This window comes from Ambystoma mexicanum, chromosome 1p (genome assembly GCF_040938575.1).
Source record: "Ambystoma mexicanum isolate Mex_15411 chromosome 1p, UKY_AmexF1_1, whole genome shotgun sequence".
Lineage (NCBI taxonomy): Eukaryota > Metazoa > Chordata > Amphibia > Caudata > Ambystomatidae > Ambystoma > Ambystoma mexicanum.
The window spans coordinates 1,052,271,088-1,052,296,117 of NC_090921.1; the positions used below are offsets into that span (position 1 = coordinate 1,052,271,088).

At 44.2% G+C, this 25,030-nt stretch overlaps 1 protein-coding gene across 3 annotated transcripts in view; it reads left to right on the plus strand.

The window, feature by feature from the left end:
* Nucleotides 1-25,030, plus strand: part of LOC138447928 (FH1/FH2 domain-containing protein 1-like) — a 546,688-nt gene that overhangs the window by 481,050 nt on the left and 40,608 nt on the right. For all 3 annotated transcript variants that reach the window (XM_069604454.1, XM_069604457.1, XM_069604458.1), the window contains 2 exons: nt 11,247-11,366; nt 20,763-20,924. In XM_069604454.1, coding sequence (XP_069460555.1) covers nt 11,247-11,366; nt 20,763-20,924 — 282 coding nt within the window. The remainder of the gene's footprint in view (nt 1-11,246; nt 11,367-20,762; nt 20,925-25,030) is intronic.

Consider the following 25,030-nt stretch of genomic DNA (forward strand, 5'->3'; position numbering starts at 1 on the left):
AACCAGATGGAAGTAAGGGGGATGGAACATGTATGTGCCCCCCTTTTCTTGTGCCTTAGTTCTGATGAAGGAAGTCCAGGGGTCTCTGGTGCAGCGGTCCGTTTTGGCATCAGGTTTTGGGTACGGGTAATGTCTGCAGTTCCGTGCTCCAATGGATTGGTTCTGGACACTGGAACCTCATTGGGCTGAAGAAATAACCAACGCCCCGGTGACAACCTCGGAAGACCCCAAGACATGATGCACTTGGTGATCAGTTGTGGCCACTTGAAAGAAATGGCCCTATGCTTGTGTCGAAGAGCTGCAACTGCAGGGGGAGGCTCCGTATTTTGTATGGAGAGGATCTGCGGCATACCCAGGCTCAACTTGGGGGAGGAGATTAGGACTGATGCAGCGATGTAGCCCAGGAATAAGCTGGTCAGCTCACCGGATCGTTCCGGGACCCTTCCAGAGACTTGCATGGGTGGGGTCCTCAAGCAGGGGTTGAGATTGATTTTCCCACTGGTCCAGGGGTTGAAGCACATATGAAGGGCTTTCTGGAGATCATCAAGGGAGCAGAGATTCACTGGGACAGTTGAAGAAAGCGGTGCTGCCAGGCGATTTCTGAGTCTTCAGCATAATAGTCCTCTCCGTAGGGGTCTTGGCCCAAACAGCAATCTATTTAATTGCCTCAGGAGTCCCCTTTATTACCCTGCATTCGAGGTGGAGCCAGCCCCCCTGCGCACGTCCACCAATGAATGGCATCTGCAACATTCAAACTGTCAGGGGCTGTCCAATCCTGTATAGTCTCTGGCCACCACATCGCTCAGCAACAGACGCACTTTGGCATGGGTGTGGATTGGTACCAGACATTCCCAGCCCCCACAACCAACCACAAACACATACAGCCGCTTTGACTAGTAATGCCGGAACTTTCCCTGGAAAGGGCATTCCAAAAATTGCAGTTTCAGCCCTGTGAGGTCAGGAAGAAGGCCACACCACAAGATTGCTAAAGGACAGACCCAAAACTCGTGGCACAGGCATTTGTTTCTCTATTTGCATTAAGCTGTAAAATGCAAAAGTGCACAAGACTATAAAAATGAAAATGCTAGAAGTATCTGTTGCCTCCAACCCATCCGAGACACATGATACAAGTAACCACAAAGTTACAAATCGGTTGTAGGGACACAAAGTGCCTCCACCACACTTCACATTCTTGTCATGTGGGCAGGGAAAAATAAACAGAACGTTATATCGGAGAATAGAGTTCCCCTGCACTGATAGTCACAGGGACTGATGAGTGCCCCCCCACCCCCAGTGAAGTAAACACATCTGTGCCTACAACAGGTTGCACACAGTAGCAAAAAGTAATTGTGTCCCATTGATGTCTATGGAGCTAAAGCAGCAGCAAAAACAGTTCCTAACACATGCCAAGAGCTTACCATACCTAAAAGAAACTGTGCCCACCAGTGTCATCCATCTAGCCCAATAGGATACAGTACCAGTACCAGTAACGACACCAGAAGCAGTCAATACTGCCAGAAATGCACTTAAAATAGCTAAGCCCCTGGATGTCCTAGCACTGAAAATTGTCAAGAAAGAAAAGTCAATAACCACAAGCATTAATAAATGGTTTGACCAGAACTTACCATCCCTGAAATGGGAGAGGAGGATGAGCATGGCGAGAGTCTGATCGAGACAAAAGCCAACTGCAAAAAAGGTAGCAGGCGCCCCTCTCTCAAAAGCACATGGCATGATAACCTGTTCTGTGGTTTTTACCCACTGTGAGAGTCCGCAGCCATCGCTTTTAGCGCACTGTACTTTCCACAAGGGAGGAATATCCATTTGCATATTAGTCTTTGTCCCACCCACAAGGGAAGTCCAGCACCGAAATGCCAGGCAAACCTCCTTTGAACAAGAGTACCAACAGCAACCCCAAACACGTGTTTCAGCCTTGTTGGGCCTCATCAGTGAGGTGGAGCTGTGCCTCTCTGGCTTGCAAAATTCAAACATGCTACTACAAAAATAGATGCATGTTGTGAGGAGCAAAAAAGCAATATTATGCAAACCAGATCCCGGAAGCTCCTAACAGAATAATGGGGGTATTCAAAATATGCAATGAACTCCCCACACCGTACCAAATCCAACAGTGTGCCACCTGCTCAAAAATGGCCAAAATCAATTCTCGGCATAATAGTGAGAAACATGCTCCCCACATCCCTTCCACCCAAACAGGGAGTAGTACTTCCTTCTCTTGGTGCACCCTTATCCTGAAATACATTTTTTAAAAAAACATCAAGGCTTCTGCCGCAAGTGAAGACCCTGGTAGTCCTGTGAGCTTAATGAAAAAGCATGTCTACACTCTTGCACGCCCACATTCTTTTGCACTGCCGCAATAGCATCAGCCTCAATGACCACGACCCGAAAGTGAGCCAAATGTGCAGCCACTACCGAAGAAGCCGAAGGTGGAGCCGAACGGTCTCGGGAGGATTGCTCAGGGGCAACGTGCTTGCCTTGGAAGCAAGACGACACAGAGCACCACAGGTTCGATCCCCGGGTCTGCGCTTAGAAACCTCTGGGTATTAAGTGCGTTATAAATAACCTATCATATCATATAACATCCTAGCAACTGTTCTCTTGATTTTTGATCTAGCCTTGGAGGCAAATGTGCTAGGCAAGCATGTAACGTTACACATCCTAAGGTATACTAAGTCTAATGGCCCGTTACATGATTTGATACCTGGATTTAGACACTAAACCCACAGAAGATCTTCTCAGAGCTGCTCATGATGACCAACCCACTTTGCTGACTGCCGCTATTTAACAGCTGCATATGACACAGTATTCAGGACTCCCTCTCACCCTAGTTCAATGTCTATATGTTGCTATTAGCCAACTTGATTGAGTCCTTTGCCATCCCAATCCAGTTTTATAACGATGACTCACAAATCCTTTTTGCCTGGTCTTAAGAGCAGTTCAGGACTGGATGTTTAGCCGCAACCAATGCCTGCGCGGGTTCACATTGGCGATGTTTCTGTTGCACAAGTCTGAGATGATCCATTTACCTTTTACCTGGCCGGACTCCATAGGCATCCCGCCAACCGAAGACTTATCTGGAATGTAGGCGTTATGATACCAACCTTTTTCTGGAACCAGTTCAATAGAGTATCCAGAAACACCCATTAGCTTCATGTGCCCAAATCTATCATCCCATTCTTCGAATTCCGTGTCACAGCAGAATCTAGCCGTGCCAAGCCTGGTAGATCATTGAAGCTGTGTGTATCCAAGGCCTCCAAAGAATACCTCCAAGCAACTCTGATAGGTTCAGGACTGGACAGCATTCCTAGTAGACCGTATCATACGTCAGCGCCTTCCCACTCTCCCACTAGGCCACACTTGTTGTCTGTTTCAAGCCAACTCTCTGGCCAATGAGGGAAAAAAGCAGGACCTGTTGGAAGAATAATGTTTCATGTAAAACTCAAGATGTCTAACCCTCTCCTAGAGACACTGACTTCAAAAAGACCACCTAGGTTTCGGGGAAGCACTTGAAATCCATTGGTTATTCAAGGCTTTCCCCCAGAAGTGTCCTCCCAGTCCATTTGACCAATACCCCATAAACTCTGCCAGGTGCCCCTCACCTACCCCAAACATGATGTACCCCCAAACCTTGCCTTTCTTTCTCCCTCTGATATAGAAACGGGATCCTATAACTAGACAACGTACAACGCAATGAATTCCAGTCTAATCTTACATGCTTCAGGAATGTAACTATTGTCTTGTTGTGAAGGAAGCCTCACTGTTCCCTTCAATTCCAACCCTTGCTCACCCCAGGCCCTTCTCAATGTTCCCTTTTACTCTAGGTGCTGTGAAGCTGAATCTGTCTGCCCATGGAACGGTAGGAATACCAAAAATATGCAACTAGGTGTAGTAGGTAGACATCATGCTATCCACTGGCCCCAATTCTGCAGGGGCCAGAGATTTGCAAGACCGTTCACAGAATGCTCTTGTCGGGGAAGAGGTTCCCATGTGAGCCTCAGAGCTGTGGTGAAGGTCAGGTGCTGCACACCCAGCGCGGTCGTAATCTGGACAAGCAAATACTTTTTTCTGTGTTTATTTTGAGAACTCCTTTGCTTGGCATTTTGTCAGGTGTGACAGTGAACTGGTGAGTAATCCACAAGATAAGCTCATTAGCCTCACAATGCAGAAATCCCTATTAATTCACAGTCGGTTGGTCAATGTAGAACTGCTGCTAAGGAGCCCAAAAGAAAATGATTCCCTTGTGAATAAGCCTTTTTCTTAAACTTTATAAACCAATCTACTCCCTTTTTATGCCATCTGTTTGGTTTTTCTGTGAGGGTTTATCAAAATTGATTGACCAATGACTAAGAATGTGTAACTTTATCACACAGGTATGGACCAGAGCAGAGTTTTCAGAGTTGTCAAGTTTCCTCATGTTAAGTGTGAGCATTTGTAGTGGGAAAATACAATTGCAATTACTCTAAAACAATACGGGAAGGCATGTGCTAAAAAGCGAGGACTAACAAATCATCACAAACCAGACAGGTTGCATTCTGAAAGAATTTTTTTTGCATATTTTTCAAGGAATATACTTTAGTTCCCCTTCCACCTAACTGTTTGGTATTGGACGCCACACATCAGAGGACCAGGGATAATTTGTTTACCAGAATCAAAAGGGGTGGTTTTGAAGCACAGGAATGCTGGGGAACCTATCCACATCACCTATGGCTCCCTATTTGGCCTGTTTGGCTGGAGTCACCCCTTTCCTTGAATGGCACTTCTGACTGGGTGAAAGGTTGCATTCCTCGTACATGCTGCCATGCTACCTGTGGACAATGTATAGAATTTGGCACCTATGGCAGCATCAGCAAGTTTGTCTGGTCTTCGCCGAAGCTATGCCACAGTCACCAGGGACCCCAACCCTCCGGTGACCATTCACTCAGATGGCAATGCAATCATGGGCACTCTAGGATACTCTAACAATATGGCTGACACAGGTTTTGTGAATTCAATGGCTGCGGTTAAAACCTGAGGAATGAAAAGAAAACCCATGAACACAAGTACCTGAATCTTGTGTGCAGTACTTTTGCATGATATGGCTCAATCTTGCACATGCCGCTGTTTCAGGGTCCAAGTGACTGCATATTTCTTAAGGCAGATGTTCTTGATGTCGAGCCGACAAGCCTGTAGTGATCAGGGACTGCTTGGTTCCTGACGTCACTTACTCTTCAAGCTCCCGACAACCTCACATTATAACATCAGATCTGAAACCTAATGCAGCCACTGACAACACTGAGCCTGCACCACTGATATGAGCGGCCAGTGGTACTGTGGTTGCGTTTCTTCAAAGCTCAATGAATTAAATGGCTGTATTGCCACCAACGTGAAAATCACTGCACGCCCCTCTGTGTGGTTTGTAGCATGAGCAGTGTTTAGAGTCGTCCTTCTGGCACTGCCTTCCTCTTACAATAAGAGATATTATATGTGGAGCAGTAGCGTACACCCCCCAAGAAACCATCAACTAGCATCACACGAACTCTATGGAGATTGAGCGTGAGATTCCCACAGAATATAACACCAAGAACCTCTTGGGATTGATGTGTTCAAGAGGGAGATCGCACATTGTGGGCAGTAGAGTAAGTGAAGACTGTGCAAGCGGGAGTTCTGATTGCTTGCGAGTGCTACACAACTCTGAGAATGACCTCCTTAGGATCTAAACATTGATGTGGATTACCCCTGGTGATACTTGAATGTGGGAATTTCTTACAGTGAAAGCATTCCTCTCACCTCCCTGACGGGTCTACAGGGCCGTAGGGTGCTTCTTTCAGCTGACGGACCAAGCCAAGACTCATCTGTTCAGCATTTGGCCCGATTGTCAGACTCCGCCAAACTGGAAACCTTGGATTTATTCTTCTTGGAAAATTTGAAAGCAATAGACTATTCATATGCTGTCCTATCCTATATATGGTAAAATGATTGGTCATTTCGACATTGAACCAAACATACATTTCCACCTTAGCGCGGTTGAGCAAAGGCAACTGGAAAATTAGCAGACGGGTGCGACACGCTCTACGTGTAGATATTAATGGGACAGGGTCCATCCCTCTTTCCTGTGAGACAGATAGTAGTCACAGTGCTACAAGCCAACATGAGGAGAAAATGAAGGATTCAATGCATGAGCTTAGCTCCCTTACAAGGAACCTGTAACCAGCAGGCTACACACCGATCTATGCTGCACACACATTAACATGCAGAGCTATCTTATTGGGTTGGAATATGTAACTGCCGAGCTATGCCACGGGCCTATCCTGAGTGACGTTCATAAAGTGCACAGTTGGCCTTGTTTTGCTAGGGCTGGAGCGCTGCACTATACCAGCATTCCCTGCAGGGCTTTATAGAAGCACTGGAGAAGTGATAGGCAATGACATGTGTGAAATACAGGTGCGCTCGCCTGCCTTGAGGCCATCCCCGACAAGTGGCATTTTCCTCCGCAGTTGCCCTCATTTTACCACCCTGCAAAAGCGGACATATGCACCTTAGGGAATGGGATTCGTAAGAAGTTTGAAAACCCGCATTGGCAAAGTCAACTATTTTGGCTCTTGTGTAGGCAATTTGATAGGCATTTGCCAGGCAATACCATAAAATGCCCTGGTGCTAGCACCATTCCCAAGGCGTTGCCACATCATGGCCAGGCAGCTTAATTGAATCAATGAAGCTTTGAGGAATATTTTTCCCCCATGCCGGTTTTAACTCCTTTTTATTTTACCACCGAAAGCAGAGTGAGACCCCCATAGCCTCTCATCTGTGCTAAAAAAGAAAAAGGTAAACAATTCTGCGAAAGTGCATCTGGGACAGCTGCCATTCAGCGAAAGTGAGGAATGCCATTTAATTATGGAAGTGCCCAGAAAATGCTGATCCCATGCGTACTCCAAAGCCAAAACTGTTGGCTTTGCCAATGCATGTGTTTGTAATGAATGTTGCTTCACGAGGCACACGCACGATACCTTGCTGGCCTGAGTGCCTTTGGAGATGTGAACTCTTTGTTTGGGAGCACGATCCGCCAGGGTGTGCTGGAGATTCAAGCAAGTGCAGTGACAAGCCCAGAAATGGCCTCGCAGTACACACGTCTCCTAAGAGAGCTTTGTACACAGCAGTGACTCTACACCCAAGTGCAGGATGATCACAAGTGTCTCTACAGCTGAGACTGATGAGCGTTCACTGCTTTCTTTCTGTGATGTTTCTTGGCACGAGCAAAGTGGGCTGCTGCCGGGGGCGCAGGTACTTTGAGGGCGCAGGATCAGTTGTTTGAAGCCAGAGAGCTGAGAATAATTTACACGCTCTAATTCTGTTTGTATTTTTTTGTTTTGCTTTGCACTTCATGTACCAAGAAAGAAAGAGAATGACAGTCTGTCAAATATGTTTTTAAGATACCGGTGTTGTCAGCAGATCATCTTAAAAATGGGGCAATTAGTAGATGGCTGCAAACACAGCTCTGATTGGCATCTGGCAGTCACTATTAGTGGGATGTACCTGAAGTAGTAAACATGTTGCGTGATTAGGAATAGGAGGGGGCATAACAAGCTCCATGCTGTGTAAAACATTGACTTCAAGCAGGTAACAGTATGCATTTTATTTCACTGTGTGATCTTAAATCTCAAGAACTACTGTACAAACTAGAGCTGTGCTGATATGTGGCCAAATGCCCAAATTGCTGACTGGGCTTAAATCTCTTCTTTGCCAACTAACCAACATGTGTGATCCTGTGGAACTCGTTTACACGCACAGTGCATTAGCTATCAACATTGGGAAACCCTAGAAATTATTCAGTTCGCATTGTGCTCTATTTAAAAAAAAGGCCTTAATCGTGGTTAAATAAACTGATGGTTCTTGAAAGCCAGCAGTGAGTACGCTTTTGGTTCCAACATCCTCATTATACAAAGGCACATTTGCTGTTTGTAAACATGTGGGTCCACCTGGGGGTCCTAATGTCAGATGGTGTTGCTGATTTATTTTTTAGAGGAATTAAAACATGCTCAGATCCTTTAATGGCTGAAGAGAGGCAATTGGCTCCGGTTATGCATACAATTGGGAGCAAAATGATTGCAAAAATATGTTACAGCAGCAATAAACGCATGCAGTAGTATCTAGGAGATTGTGCATTCGATAAATAACCTAGATTCGAGAAAATACGGGGATTATTTTTGTTCCAATATTCTCTACTTTCCTGTGTCTGCTTATAATGTACTTTAGTTACTTACAAGTTAGCCATAATAGTGATGCTATTTTCTAGATCGCCCCGTACTGGGGATTCCAGTTTGAGATGCGCACGCTGAGCCTGGCACTATACTCGGCTCCTGTCTTGCGCCTTTGCTTTCATTGCAATGAATGTATAATGTTGGCGGCTGGTTGGCCTGAGGGCTTTACGGTCTAGCGTGGCAGTGTCATGTGTGGCCCTTATTCTCCATGCGTTCTAGGAAGTGCCCTGTGCACATTCCTCCCAGAGGCCTGTGTGTGTTCTGTCATGTGTGGACACTATTGTGAACCACAGTTTAACGCAGAGCAGGTTAAGGTTCCCACTACTGTTACTCTTTCAGGTAGTTCTGGAAGTTTAAATCCCCCTTACCTGCAATGCCACAAAAACTCAACGGATACATCTTTTTAATTAAAAATAAAAAATGTCTGTCCAGGAGGATAGCTCGGTGGCAAAGCGTTTGCCTTGGAAACGAGATGAGATGGAGCACCACAGGTTCGATCCCCGGGTCCGTGCTTAGAAACCTCTGGGTATTAAGTGCATTATAAATAACTAATTATAATTCTTTCTAGAGAGGAAAAAGCAGAGGCTGGACCGTCGGCCAGATAAGTTGGATGAAGATGGAACTTAGTGTGTACTGCTAGGAAAGAGGCTTTAAGTTCACTGTCTGCCTTTGTTCCCACCCCACCCCAGTCCACAAGCAAAGTGCAAATAATTCTATGTCCCCCTTCAGATTTGTGATGTACAACAATGTGGTCTTGTGTAGCACTATTTTTAACATTTCGCTGTCTTCTTTCCTCTTGCAATTAAAGCATAAGAATACGAGAAAATACTTTAAAACGGTCCAGGCCCGATTCTGAACAACGAAAGGTGAAAAATACGAATGCAGGGCTGTGAAATTCCTCTGCTTTGGGGGCCCCTTTGAGATCAGGCTGATGCAGAGGAACCTTTGGCTCCATGGTTCATCCGGCCCTGGGTAGGGCAGGAACACCTTGGCTTTCTCCCATGCATCTGGGAGGTATCAAACCAGATCAGTGCCTGGCAATATCGAGCCACAGGATGTCTCTCGCCACACTTTAGGCCTTGGCGGGCTAGTGCAGCAGTCACTCACTCATGAGAGATTTGCACCCAGTAGCTAATGGAAGCCAGACGCAGAACCCCAACTATTGTTTTGGCTATCACAGCTGGGCCAATGTAGGTAGATAAGCACCCAGCAGCGCATCGGTACCTATGGCATGCCAGGTAAGGTCTGGTGAGGTTGGATACTCTGGGTGTGCAGGGGGATCCACCTGCTCCTTAACGGGGCCGGTGGAGGTGGTCGATGGTGGACACCTCCGGAGCTTTCCCAGTCCACCCTTGGGGATTCCTAGAGTGCAGTCGCTGTCACAATCAGTAAAGATGCCCTGCACCATCCAGCGGAACGAGGCTTCATCATCGTGCTCCAGTACCGGTGTCACTACAGGACTGAGACAACCCTGCAACAAAGAAAAACAGGACAAAAGCCGCAGGACAGTTGGACAACACAAGACGGGCAAGCGGTTGCTTTGACAGACTGTTAATTACCTGATCTCAATTCCATGTGTGGGGCCGGATTTATCCGCATACCTCCATGCCGGGGCTAGCGCACCGGATGGCAAACTGGAGTTGAACTGAAATTCTCCAGCAGTTGGGGAAAACCCACTCCATGAGAGTTTGAAATCAGCACTAAGGTGCTAAAAGAGGAGACATTAATACAAACAGGATGGCAGGACCGCCGGATTAGACGAAGATGGTGCCATTAGGAATCGGCAGATCTCTGTGATTACTACGACCCCCAGAAGTCTGATCGCCGAAAATGCAGACTTTTTTGGTTCAAACCCCTTTACACCACATACATGTGCAGGGGGAGACCCCCCTCCAGCCCCCCCATACTTGTATTATATCCCATACCCCCCACATATATATGTGGTGTCAGAAAAAAAAGTCCCACATTTTGGCGGTCAGAATTCTGGAGGTGACATTTTGGTACATTTCCGGGAAGCCCCATAATGAACCAATCCACTAATGGGAAAATTGACCCAATTATTGGCTGGAATTTTATGGCCATGCTGGCTTTTTTTCAAAAATGGTTCTGTTTAGTGGTTGGTCCTCAAAGGTCCATCCAACATTCATCATTGCAATGCTTGGAGGTCTGCTTCTTCAGGGTCTGCACCGCTACTAGAGGAGACAAGGGAAGTTAGCCCCAGTACATGGTTTCTCATAGGAGCATGGTGGGCACGTCACAGGGTTAGTGCCAGTCTCTCACATGATGCGGGCCTGTACTTTGCAAGTTCGGATCCTACAGCAGGACCATTTCAGCTGTTCATATCCCACAGAGCGATAAGTTTAGAACTATAAAATGGGATGATTGCACTGATCATTACTGCACTTAGAAGATGGAGGAATACATCATGAAGTGCTATATATAGAACACATTATTATTCCTAACTGCTCTTATCACAGAGTTCTCTTCTCAAAATAAACTATGTAATGGCTAGCGTGAAATGGCACTGGTCTTCAAGGTTGCAAGCAGGTTCATACGGACTTGTCATACAAGAAATATTTTCAAATAAAATACAATGTTGCCATTTAGTAAACGACACCTTTGGAATCCTACATGCAACCCAGCATTTGCACTGATTGGGTCAGCTGAGGTCGATCCATGTCCTTTTTATTGATCTGTTTGCAGTTGAACCTCAATTTTGTTAGGGAAATAGTCAGGTGTTACCATAAGGTGGCTTACTCAATTTCCAGAACATCTTCAAAGTATGGCTAAATGCGCTTTGCTTTCATTAGTATTTGTGAAAAGGTGGGTGTGAGACTGTTGCCTCCATTCACCTGAGGAATGGCTGTAGCGCAAGTGTGCTCATTGGAAAGGTTGTGTCTTGCAATGAGAACGCATCTCTCTCTGTGTTCGGTGCTTGAACTGTGTTGCATTTCACAAATAAAGGGAACTCCTTTTGTTTTTTTTCTTGACCCTCAGGAAATCGCCGAGCCTCTGTATGAACTCAAAGAGGGGATGGAGCAGCTGTCGAAGAATACGACTTTCAGGTGTATTCTTTCCTCGCTTCTCGCAGTCGGGAACTTTTTGAACAGTTCGAATGTAAGTGTTTAAAATTAGGATTTGTATTTTAATGCGCGCATGCTACTGGATCAGTGAGCTATCCACGCACGCTATGCTTCTTCCAGGCCAAGTTGGGTTATGTATGCCACGCTATCGTGTAGTGAAGGCCGAATCCCCTCCTGCTGACCGTGCCCACCGTGAAGACCCACACTAACCTTTTTTTGAGATAAATGTATGCTCATTATTTTCTCAGGGTACCTGCAAAGTTTCATAGCTCAAGGAATGTGATTGAATGCACCTTTAAGTATGGTGGCCATTTTCTTCCCTCAAACTCGAGCACATTCTGAAAGACTAAAAAGCGGATCTAATACCCCATCACAGCTCCAGTGATTGGGTAACTGTTAGTGAGCTAGACGCTGGCACATCCATCATACACTATTACTGTACATCATCCCTTGACGCGTGTTCAGTAGAAGTCGGTCATCCGTCTTCTCTTTTTTCTAGGAAACATGTTTTTTTGCTAAATTCTGTCACCCACTGGCATAGTCTATTTCCCTTGATGCTTAACGAGACACCTCGGATTTCTAATTCTTGTGCATTGCTAGAATAGGGCCAATTCATATAACATGGTCTGTAATAAGCTCTGCGCATACTCCAGCTTTTGGACCGTAACCTTTTTAGTTGATTGCGGATCTTCATATTGAGTTATGGTGAACTCACTTGCCCATACGATGGCGGTAAATATGCTAAACATGACTTGAATACATCACTTTCATTGGTCACACTTCCTTCCAGAAGATCTACACCTCCTACCATACACACCGTCTGCAATACACTTATTCAGCTTTCTGACAGCCGATCCAACAAATGTTTGACTGTGTCTGGCTTTTGCTCGATCAATGGAGCGCCACACATTATCCACAGGCACTTGCCGTCCTTCCTTTGGCTACTGTACAACAAAAGGATTTAACTGCTCCAAAGTGATTTTCCAGGTTTTTGTTGGAATTACACAATTTTTAATTTTTCAAAGGCTGTCATGTTATGGTATAGCTGTTATTCTTCTCATGATTTTATTTTATTTCCAAAAGGTTTGTACAGTCATTTATGATGGGTCTCTGAAAGTGAATTTGTTCTGTTGCGACCACCTTTCTATTACCTTCTTCTGAAGTCTAGCTGCTGCCCTTTATTCATTTGTATTGTTCACGGTCATCCATCAAAAAGGAACGGCTATGCTCCTCCTTCCTTAAATAGCAATGCATGTCACATGAGCCCTCTCTATTCCCGATCTGCATATCCCTGCTTAATAACGCCTATCAAGAAATGGGGATTGGGGGAATCTAAAATTAAAGATAGGGGTTGAAGGTATTGCGCCCACCTTAAAACCTTTTTACAGTAGCACAGCTTAGTTAGGTCTGCTACACTTGCCAGGGCAAGTTGATCCATGAGCTTGCTTTAAATTCAGCCACCCTTCATCTGTGTTCCCCCGACCAATACGATATAGATTTCATTTGAGAGGACAAATATGTATTTGTTTTTGGTCTTCCTCATTTCTGCTAATTCTGTTAGGGATTTATTTGGTGAAGCCTTGGGCTTAATTTTTTTTTATTCAGTGTCTTCAAAATTCTGTATGAACCATTTGTTTATATCTCCATACCAAATTTTAGGAAACAGAATATTAGATTTATGCAATAATTCATAAACTTTGTAAACAATCTCTCCTTTTATTTTACATGTATTTTCTCCCACTTCTACAGTTATTATTTCTTACCCTGTTTGGGTATTTCTCCCACTAAAGGGTGTTTGCGCCATTTGATTTCCTGGAGTCTATTTTGATGGCTGACACACTGTGAACGTCTCCTACATGCTCTCCTTAAGGGGCAAAGATTCCTTAGATTTCCTCACTAAAAAATGTGGCCAAAATGTTAAGTTCTTTACCAAGCTTCACAATCGGAGATGTAGTCGAATCCTCCCAGGAATTGGTTGTCTCTTGTGATTGATCAGCTTAGCTTGGGGATGTGCTACTTCCTTTTTTCATTAAATAAATCAATACAACTTTTCCGTCACCCGTGCCTTGTAATTAGCAAAGAACATGATTGCTGTCACTTCCTCTTCTGTCGATCTGGGTTTCTCCAAATCCTCTCAAATTTCTGGTTCTACTCTGGTGCGTCTATTTCACCCAGATGATCTTGTTGTGCTTGCCTATTAAAACATGAATCTCAGTGTATTTCGTGTACAGTATAAGCCAGCATAGTTTGGCTTGCACTGTTTCTTTTTAATAAGAGTATCCATTTAACCGTCTTATTGACCAACCCTAATTTCTGTTTTGCCTACATTCTAGATTGTTAGATTGTGTGCTTGCAGCCCGTATTGATCCAATTGTATGTTTTGTTTTCAGTAAGGCTAGTTAAGAGAGTTTACCTTTAAGTTGAACCATGTTGGTAAGGATATGCCAATATCTTTTTAGAGGCAAGTACATGAAGATCTAGATCTCGATCTTTAATATTGCTGTTTGATCTGAGACAAATTTGTGATTTCAGATCCTTTTAACTTCTTTTTCCACCAACACAAAATCTCTTCTAGCTTTTATCATTGTTTTTCAAGCACAACACTATGTTTAAACTTATCGGATTTCCCCTCCCCATCACCACAATTACCACCCACAATTACCACCTCTTACCAACTTCCCTTTTTAGTCCAGGTGGAAAAAAAGAAAACTCATTTGTTTCCACTCACCCGACGCTTACACATTTCATCTATGTTATCTTTGTACTTCCAAACTGACATCACCTATAATAGTAATATTGTTATGTATGTAGCATTTCAGCAAAGGACTTTACATAGACAATTTTTCTATACAGGTTTTATTACTCAACCAAAGTTGGTAAGTGACGGGCTGAGTTGGCATTGCTGGGATTTGAACTTGCGACCTGCAGACCACATGAATATCTCAGCAGTGAGCACTCAACACACTTGAGCTATCTTACCAGCCTTTTCAATCCTGACCTTTCACGCTTTATTATAGTTTTGTCAACAAAATCCATTTTGCGATTATGGAATCATTGGATAAAAAGAGATAGAGCGAGATCCTGATAAAACACGCAGAAAAAGAGATACCTGAAGGCATGGTGCACAGATATGATAAACACACAATACTTTACTAACTGCATTTAAAACATGTTTTAAGCATTTTTCATTTTTGCCAGGATGCAAATAATATACCACGCATACGCAGACTAGAAAAAGAGGTGAAACAGTCCACAAATCTTAAAAATATTTTTTTAAAGCAACATAGATTGGTCGGGAGAGTGGGACCCCACCAGCTTCCTGAGAATGATTTCAACGGGTTTAGTCTCTGTCAGCAGCCAAAACTGAAGACTGTTGACGGTTACATGGAAGTGAAGCATGGGGTAACCCAACATTAGAGCAAACTTTGAAAAACATGTCTTTTAGCTGAAAAAAATACTCACTTGCATCTAGCAAATTTTAATAATTTTTCATAAACCATGCTTGGTCTTGGTGTTTTGGAGTACAATGAATGTTGTGCTAAAATTAAATCACATCATGTCCTGATTCCTCATCTGTAACAATCATCGATGCTTCAGTCTATAAATCCACATAGAACTGTTAGTCTGATGCCTTTCTAAATGACCTTCTCCCCACACCAGTAATGTAGCTGCTTGTCTGTCTCATTCTCCTGCCCACCCCGCCTCCCAATCAGTTATTTTGCTCTTACGCTTCAGTTATGTCCGCCAGACCTATCTGTTGCAGCTTGTTTGCTCTCCCCTCCCTACTGTTAACCCCTCCTACCCCCACCCCTCCAGCACTATCTGATTTGTCGTCAGGCATAGTAAAATTGTCGCTCGTTTTGTTCCTCTCCTTCTCCTTCTTTCCAATCCCGCCTCCCCTCCCTCCTCCTGTTTTACTTTCCGGCACTACCTCAATTGCCGACAGGCAAAGTAATGTAGTCGCTTGTCGGTTTCCTTCTCCCCCCCCCACCCCATCCCCTTAGCACCATCTGAAATGTCGTCAGGCTGATTATGATAGTTGATCTTTGTTCTATTCACATTCTGTTTCAAGGACTGAAAGAATGTTCATTGTATTTTTCCACATGTTCCCTCCCCTCCTTGAAGCGCTTTGAAACACATTGTGTATAGGCGCTATACGAATAAACAATCAATCAATCAATCAATCACCTTGTTTTATTGCCAGTCACGATAAGACTGGATTTGAGGTTCATTCCACACTCATGTTTTCCTTGGGCTGTTCCGTTGTTAGTTTCCTGTAGAGCCAGAGACATTTTCAGGTTTAAGGATGTCAATTCCTTATGCTTCTTGAGAAAGCTTTGCTCGTTGCTTATTTGATTTCTTCTTATGTGGAATAGCCACTATTTTATGGGATTATTCTTCCGAGTTTATGGTGATGGTTTGATCATAAAATGTACAGATGTTTTTTAAGAGTAACACAAAGTTACATGTAATGCCTTCATTATGTGGCCACCTTGTTATATCTATCATTTCTTTTGCGTTTTATTAGACTCTCTTGAGTCCCATTTTTTGTTTGGACTATTAGGTGTCGTTTGCGGCACCTATAAACCGGAATTATTGCGTTAGAGTACAGATAGGGAGAAATGGCATATGAGGAGGAACAAACAGCTTGTAGGTGTTATTTGGTTATCTCCCCCACCCATTGACTGCTCATGGCCATGCTAATCCCTGTGGCCATTCCCACCCAGTTCCCGTCCTTCCCTGCCTAAAACACCTCCTCATGGGAACTCTTTGAGCTCACTTTAATCAAGCATTGCTGTCAACCAATGTACTTGAAGTGATGCCAGTGTTTTTTTCAAGGCAGTTGGAGACTTAATGACTTAATTGGGTGTAATAAAAATTTCTTAACCAGCTCTGCCTTCAGCCGCTCGATTTTATAAGCACTGTGCATGTCCGTTCCTGAAACCAAGCATTAGCAAAGCCAATGGTTTTAGCTTGTGTATAAGTATTAGGCATTTGCCAGGCACTGCTAGTAGATGCCCAGGTACTCGCACCATTTGCACCTGCTACCATCAATGAACAGTTAATACCACTATGGCAGTACCTGGCAAGTGCCTTTCCCATGCCTAAAATAAAGCTGAAACATTTGGCATTGCCAATGCTTGTTTAACAGTGTAATTTGTTGCTCTCAAGGGTTTTCTGTGAGTTATGGGAACTGCCCATCCTTGCGTGAGAGGGCCGAGCCACAGGGGAGTGGGATGGTGCGTCTGCTAGTCAACAAGCCACTTAAATGGTGGCTAGTGCGGGATTACCGGGCTTGTCACTTCTCAAGATACGGCATCCATACTTCCTCTTGGAAGACCCATGACCCACAACCATTAAAAAGGAACTCCTGGACCTCTCCTTTTTTGTTCAGTGTAAATGGTGCTTCCCGTGAATTTGATAATTATCCAGGGGCTTCAGTTGTATTTGCATGCTGATCACACACTCATTTTTCTGCAGGTCAATGCCCAGTGGATGAATTCTTGGTGCTTGGCTATGGCCTTGAACTGGTTATCCATTGGATGCATGACCGCAGCCTTAGGCTCAACTCTTCCAAAACAGAGGTGATGTTATTGGTGTCACATCAAATGCTGTACGGTAGTTCTCATCTTCCGGCTTCTCCCTTCTCCATCCTTGCTAGGCTGTTCCCATGGCTTCTCTGAGAAAGTTAGGAACTTGGCTGTGATCTGATGTGGGAATTTAGCTTTAGCCTTGATGAGCAGGTCAGTTCCTTGCTCAATGGGTCTTTTATTAAACCCTTCCTTTCATCCCCCGGGACCTCCAGAGCATTGTCGTGGGTCTGATCATCAATTCCAAACTAGATTATGTGAACGCAGTCTATGCTGGTTTTCCCGGTTACCAGTCTGGATAAAATGCGGACATTCTGCCGATTCATAGCTTAAAGCGGGAGGACCTCATCTCCCCGCTGTCCCCGAAGTTACGACTGCCGTCTGCGTACTGCAGGATATCTTTCAAAATCTCTCCGATCTCACAGCAAAAGTGAATCCTTTCCTTCCTGGGAGATCTTTACAGTTTGAGCTTCTCCACGTGCTTGGGATCCTGCTCGTCAAATGTAAATCCAGAGGAGAAAGAAGGCTTTCTTATCAAACCCCATATATTTTGAATTATCATCCTCCGCACATTCGTTTGATCTCAAACCGGTCTGCACTTAGAAACTTTGTGTTTGTTCTTCTGCTTGATTCCTGAATGTGCTCTCATTGTTCCCTTCCTTTTTCACCAAGAGTCCATTTATTTGGCAGTGTTGATCACCATGTGCACACATCAATAGAGGTGCAGGCAAGACAAGGGTTTTGGCTTCTGTGTAGTTTAAGAGAAGAGCGTGAAGAAGGGCAACTAGTTTCTAATGGCAGAAAAACAGTTTGAAATGCAAGAGTGCAGTTGGTCCAAAAAGGGAAATTCGAGTGTCTACATAGAAGCGACAAATGTAACCAAAGAGTTTAAAGAGAAAGTAGAAGAGGGTAAAGGACTGAGCCCGGAGAGAGACCAAATCAGTTATTTCCAGCATAGGAAACCGAGTAGGAATATTTAAAAAGATGGGAAGGGAACCAAGACCAATCAGAAATGGGAACACAAAGGTGGGAGAGCAAGATATGAGCATAGAGTAGAGTGACCAGCTCTATCAAACACAGTTGTTAAAGCAAGAAGTGCCAAGAGGGAGGATCACTTAGCATACCCAATAGAAGTAACATCGACTGTGACGTGAAAAAGAGAATTTCTGCTAGAAAGACTGAGATGGAAGCTGGGAAGAAAAGAACGTTTGAATCCAGTTCCTGTGAGCGTTGGGAATAGGTGGCACCTTCAAGAAGTTTCTCATACCATCTCTTTGCTGATGACACTCGTATCTTTTTCTCTTTTCCCTCCTTCATCCTTGAACTATCCTCCTGCTTCACTCACTGTCTCTACACCATTCGTCGCTGGATGGCATTGCACTGCCTCGTGCCCAACTCCTCTTAGACATAAGTGATGTTCTTCCCATCCTTCAATTCCAGACCCATCCTACGCACTCATATGTGCTTTCCCCATGATCTCCTTACTGCATCCCTCAAGACCTGGGGCGGTCTTCAACAGTGATCTCGACTTTAACAATTCATTACTTCTTGTTTTTTCTGTTAATTTATGTTTCTAAACCTTTAGCCTGATTTGTGTTTGTTAAAAAGGCTAACCTTAGGGTGAAATGGTATGGTTTGTATGGATGTAGGTTTGTGTATTAAATTGGTTTGACGGTCCTCTCAAACTATCCCCTACCCAGCAGAATCCCAGTCGAGCACTGACCACCTTAATAGGACCACTGCACTGTTAAACAATCTTACACTAAAATAAATGTGTGATCGAATTTGTCAGCAGGCAAAAGCAAGCTCACCACTGTGTGCAGTGTTACGCAGTTGTACCGCAACAGGCCAAAGTGGGCAAGCATATTCACCAGTCACAGCTGCAATCAAGAAGAAGCTACAATCATTCATTGTGGCCTTTTCCCAACTTCTTTTGGAGTGTAGGTAGTTTTGACCCAACATTTGAAGTCATTGTTCCGATAGGATGCAGCCTTGGAATCGCATATTGTAGAAGCACATTCTTCCATCTCGCTGCATGCCTTCTACTCCTAAGTGCTGTATAATAATAGGTCTTTTACCCAATTTACTTGAACTTAATTTTTCAACCTGAAAAGGACAAAGGACTGAGTGGGCCTTCTGGCATTTGAACCTGTGGTGTACAAGCTGGTCCTGTGTCCAAGGCTAGCACTTCAATATCTGGGCTAGAAAGGTGGGTTTGGGCGTTCTGTTTACTTATTGCCTGCCTCATAAGATACATTTAATCAGATTTTACACACTTACCTGGGTGAGAGAAATTTTAAAGTCAAGGATATTCAGTTAACTATTAAACAAATTTGCTCTGCACCACAGAATATTGAACTGCCCACTTGAAAACCTTTGCACTCAATTTCTTAAATTATACGCAATCATAGTTTCCATATAAAATAGATTGTGACAGAGGTGCTTTAAAAAAATATCTTCGCACACAGTTTGACGTCCGTGAATTTGATTCATTCTAGGTTATTTTAAAGTCCAATTTAAGGAGGAGTCGTTCTTGACCCGTGCCTTGTTCAACACAGTGTTGTATGTGTGCCTTCATGTTCTATTCTAGTTTTGAGTTTGTAATTTGGATTTTTGACTGAAAGTTTTAAACTTTGATTGTAATATCTGATGTTAATTGTGCCATATAATGCTTATGCAATGTTTGCATTTAATTCGTTTCTTTGTACTGATGGTCATTAGAACTGAGGAATCGACCGTTTCTTCATTTATCATATGAAATATGATGACTTTTATTGGTGATTAAATGAAGGGGGAAGTTGGTTGGGAAAAGGGTGCATAACAAACCCGAGGATTGTCTTCTGGATAGGGCAGGAAAAGATCTGACCAAAAGCAGGGTCTCACTAAAAGGAATAGCCTACCCTGCAATACTTGGTGTGCTAATTACAGGGATACTACCCAATATCATAGGGGAGGCTCTGCTCCTCTTCTCCAGTGCTAGCCCTAGGGTGGTCCTGGTCTCCAGGCTCAATTTCCACAGAGCAATTCCTTGTTCCTCTTAAACCGAGGAGGGGAGGGTGAAAAACGACTGCACTCCGGGAAATATAGAACCAGCATAAAAGTGATATCTTCTGGATGAAAGAATAAATCCAATAAAGTGAAGGGCCTATACTAAGAGGACCTGACGTCCTCGGTCCATTGTCCAATTGCTAGGCTAATCCATAGAGTTCCGGGTGTCTGCTCCCCAGAAAGCATCCGTCAATGCCCCTGGTGTGGTTTACGTGCCAATGACACTTGGCCAATGATCATAGGAATGAGCAGTCCTCTGGGACTCTTTTGCCATGCAACACACTCTTACGAGGACAAGAATATTCAGATAACCCCTCTTCCCCTAAGGGTTCAAAAAAACTTTCTGGGGCAAGACTTTACAGCCCACCCCTCTCCTGCCCTAGTGACTTTAAACTCCACCCTGTTACCAGGGTGCTGTCCTCGACTGTGTCTGACATCTCTAGAAGTGGGTTAGGGTGAGTGGACCATGTAGCCATTGGAGGGTCAAACACTCCAGTGCCTTTCCGCAGAGAAGGGCCAGGGTCTAGAGCCCGCAGACAATGTGAGGAACTTCCTTACCGAGCGGATAGAACTGTGTATACTCTCATAGAATCATTGTTTGTTTCATGTCCAACATTTACCATGAAAAAAGACTTGAACTCACAAAGAGGAGATCCATTCTACTTGCATGGCCCACGTAGGAGGCTAGTCTACAGAACACTTAAGCTATATTTTAAGAAGTATGGCTTACCCAATAAGAAGCTTGGAAAAGATGGTGCTCATGTGTAAAGGTTTTCCATTTTTCTTCCTAGGCAAATGGATTCGAGCTAAATTACCTCGAGAAGGTGTCGGAGGTGAAGGACACAGTCCACAGGCAGTCTCTGCTGCACCACATGTGCAACATCGTTGTTGATAATTTCCCGGATACCACCGACCTCTATTCGGAGATTGCTTCCATTACACGTTCATCCAAAGTAAGACACTGCATACTTTACACAGGAATGAATGGTTCAATGGATGAATGGATGGATGCATTGATCAGAAACCTTTATGACATAGCACTGTAAGCTCATCTACCCTATGATGCTGCTTACCTGGATCTTGCATGGAGGGGGCTGATAAACTTCCCATTGCAAACTGAGACTTGTCTGTGATTTCTTGCACTTTCTACCATTCTGTACTCTATGTGGAGTCGTGTGAGATTGTGCGGCCAAGCAACCATTGTGTATCCCCATTGGCACTATGATGTTGCACCGCACAATCTGATTGAGTGACATTAATCACTCAGCAGAGCAAATCATTTACGTGATTGGTGTCCTTCCGTTTGCCCTCCCTATTACAACTCACCAATTGGAATTCCGTGACAGAATTTGGATGAATATCATTAATTTCATCAAATATATTAAATGTTGTCTTATTGCCCCGAAGTATTAACCACCATAATCAAAACTTGCACAATCTGTTTTGATGCATTTTATTATTGGTTTTGTTGCCTGTCACATGACTTTCTATAGATTACCACAAGGACTCCTCCTGATTGATTTGCTCGAATTTATTAAGGTACTACTCAGTGGTGCCTTGGGCGAGAGCAGTAAACATGTATTAAATCCTCGAAAATGAGGTCTGAAATGTCTCTTGAGGGGAGTCATTGTTCAGTGAATCTTTGCCACGCTACAGCAAATGTTATAAATGTTATAAAAATAATAAGAATAGATGCTGACTAGAGGCCTGACAATGTTTCAGCCAATACTTTATCCGGTCTGAAAGTAAAAGCAGGGCCACAATGTATCACTGCTCCACACAGTAGAAGATATAGATGAAAAGGACATTTCTATCTACGCCTGTCTCTAGCTGGGGGTGACTTCCAATCATCAGGACGTGCATGATACTTTGTAACATCTGCTGCAGAGGGGCATATATTCATCCTAAAATGGCTGCCACAGGAGTTGATTTGAGGATCTACTGTCTATTGCTATTCTCTGTGACAAGGCCAATACACAAATGACTTTAATTTTCTTATGGGCTAGGCTAGGGACATTATCTTGTAGGAGGTGACTGGAAGGTACATTACTGGGCACCCGAGGGGAGACTTGGGGAGCCCTGCTAATCCTCTGTATTACCACCTCCAGGGGTCCCCCAGCCCCTCTGATTGCTTCTCTTTGGCCTTGGACAAGAGGGGATGGCAACCCCCTCTCAGCAGGAGTGGGAGGCCTACTAGGCAGCAATCCTGAGCATTGCCTTCCCCTGAGGATAGTGGAAGTTGAGAGGGTCCCGATTCCTATCCTCCACTTGTGCCAGCATGCTGTTATACAGTCCACATTTGTCTCAACATGAAACCTAAACGTAATGCCCGCCAGACTTTGTTTTTGTAGAGTCACTGAAACCACCATCGGCACAGATCCACTAGCACCAGAGAACAGTGCCAACCTCTCTCCAAACATTGGTAAAGGCCTGGACACGCAGCAGCCACCTTTCCGCTCCTAGCGATAAGTGTCCCAATTCTACTGATCTTATCACACCTCAGAAGGAAAGGTCAGGGATAGATTGGACACGGGGAGTGAACCAATGACAGGAGGAAGTGGAGCATAAAGGGAGGCATGGGAGGCAATGGGGAGTGGGTTGTTTGGCTGAAGTCAGAGGAGGTGGAGGCGGTGGACTAAGACCAGAAGGAGTAGCGAATTGTGGAGGTGATTTCTGGAGAAGGTGAGTTATTTGTTAGAGAGTTAAAGTGCTACTGCATTGTGAGTGCATGTGCTAGTGTAAAAATTGTGGTTTGCTAACTTAGTGTAAGGAGTGACAGTGAAGTGAATGTAACTGGGTGAAAGGAGGGTAACTGGGTAGCAGGTGGAAGGAGGTAGTAGCATTATGTAGAAGGGGTAGTATTGTGAAAGAGAGATTAGTAGTGTTGAAGAGGGTGGAGTAACATCAATGGGTGGCGAAGAGGCCTAGAAGGAGTGAGACTAGAGAAGAGTGGTGGATGGAGTTGGAGGAGTGCAACGAGCAGTCAGGAAAAGGAGTGGAAATAATGAGCATGGACTGAATCCAACAGGGTGTCTGTTGGGCACAATTCCATATCCCTACAGGGCACTAACAACTGGATGGAGTAGGGACAGAAAGGAAGTCCTTGAGGGAATCTAATTAGAGAAGGCACTTCGCCTTTAGGTCCTCATATATCTCTATACGGCATATTTAGACAGGAGGGGGGGAACCTTCAGTATCTACTGACTTGGGGTCAGGGATGCCTGGGTTAGGGAGGAGGTGCTAAACAAGATGTGAGAGAGTGAGATGGCCCTAGGGCCCATTACAATTTCAATAAAAGCCCTTGAACCATCGCTGGGAGTTGGCATAATGTTTGTGCCACCTATGACATCGCTTAGGTGCCAGCAATGATTGTGCAATGTTTTCTTTTTTTAAAAAGATGCATGATAACACTTCTTTAAGTAACAACTCCCAGGTTACCCCATACAGTTGTGTTCAGATGAGTATGGCACTGTGATGGGTTAGGCAACACTCCCTCAGTTTCAGTATCACAACCAGGCTTCCCAATCGAGATTTATAGACTGCTCTCCCAGCAATTCCTCTGGCTATAGCTTTCATTTTGGACAACACTTGTGGAGGGCGGTGAGGTCTGTGCCACAGATGGCAAAAAGGGCAATCCTTGATACAATGCATGTACCTCATGCTGGTTACTATTGTTGCCATGAAATAACCTCACTGTTGGTCTTATACCATCTGATGCTATCAACTTTTGTATGGAGTAGTCCACGTACACATTCAAGGGACTTTCTGCAAGTACCGCTGTCAGGGGTAAAATACAGTATTGCAATGTTAAAGATAGGGTGTGGTAAATGTGGTACTCCCACACTCTGCCCATACTGCTGGATTACTGTTTGTAGTAATTATTGCTGTGGTAAAAATACCACTGCCAGAAACCCTATTTTTCCATGCTTTCTTCATCTCCATGATTTCTCCTGCTAGCAAAAAACTACTGCTGGCAGTCCTTCAGTGGTTAACTTGATTTGTGGAACAACCTTCTGGTCTTGTCGTATATGGTGCTTCTTTAATTGAGGGTTGTCTAAACCTGTACAGTTTACCACTTGCCAACATTGGTAGCATTTCTACCCTTTCTGGAATTAGGTGCTGGCCATCTCTGACTCGGTTCTTAAGTCTACAAAGCTGGTTGACGTCTCTCCTAATAACTGGGTTGTTTCCAGCCCTAGTTTTACCCAGGTACCCCGTCCAGTTGTCCTTAGAAATTCAGCAGGCAATATGTATATATTATACTGGAAATAAAACCCATCTTACTGTTGCCCTGCTTTTAAATTATGCTCCATAAAGAAATAAAAAATGTATTTCCTCATCTAAAGGAGCACCACATATCTTGGTAGGAAACATCTACTAACTTGCTAGGTACAGGATTGTAGCCATTTCTTGAAAAGCCATTATATATGGCTACTGAGGTCTGATTGGATCGCACACGCGTGAGGGCCCAACACAACCCCTGTAGGCTTCAGCGGCGATGCAGACTGTTCTCTAGCACTCTGCTGCCCCAGCACCACTCGGCACCCTGTTGTCATTGCCTCCAGGCGTTTTTTCAATCCTCTGTGTCTTTTTATGTTGATTTGGGATAGTTACAGTGTTGCCAAAGGAGTCCATGGCCCTGTGTGGTCAAAAGGCCTACTTTAGTCTTAATTCCATTCTGTTAAGAATCCTTTATATGTAACATTGTGACAAGAGGCTCTGTGCAGAAAGCAAGTAATCCAGTAGAAAGTGGACTGCCTTGTCGAGCGCCTTGTTCGATATTGAGGGGTTTTAATCAGAAATGTTAATTTAACTTTTTGCTTTTGGGATTGGAAGATTAGGCAAATTGTGTGAACTGTTGAGGTTTTACCATTCTCTGTATAGATGACCAAAGCAGTTGCTGTTAGACCCAATAAAAAGCCATTGTATCGTCTAGACTCTTGCAAGGGATCAAAAATATGTCAGGACGTTCAGGCCGTTGGCCTCCCTTCCCCATGTTTTCAGCACGGGACAAGGCGGTTCACTCTAGCGTAGCACAGCTTCTGGCTTCTTTAGCACA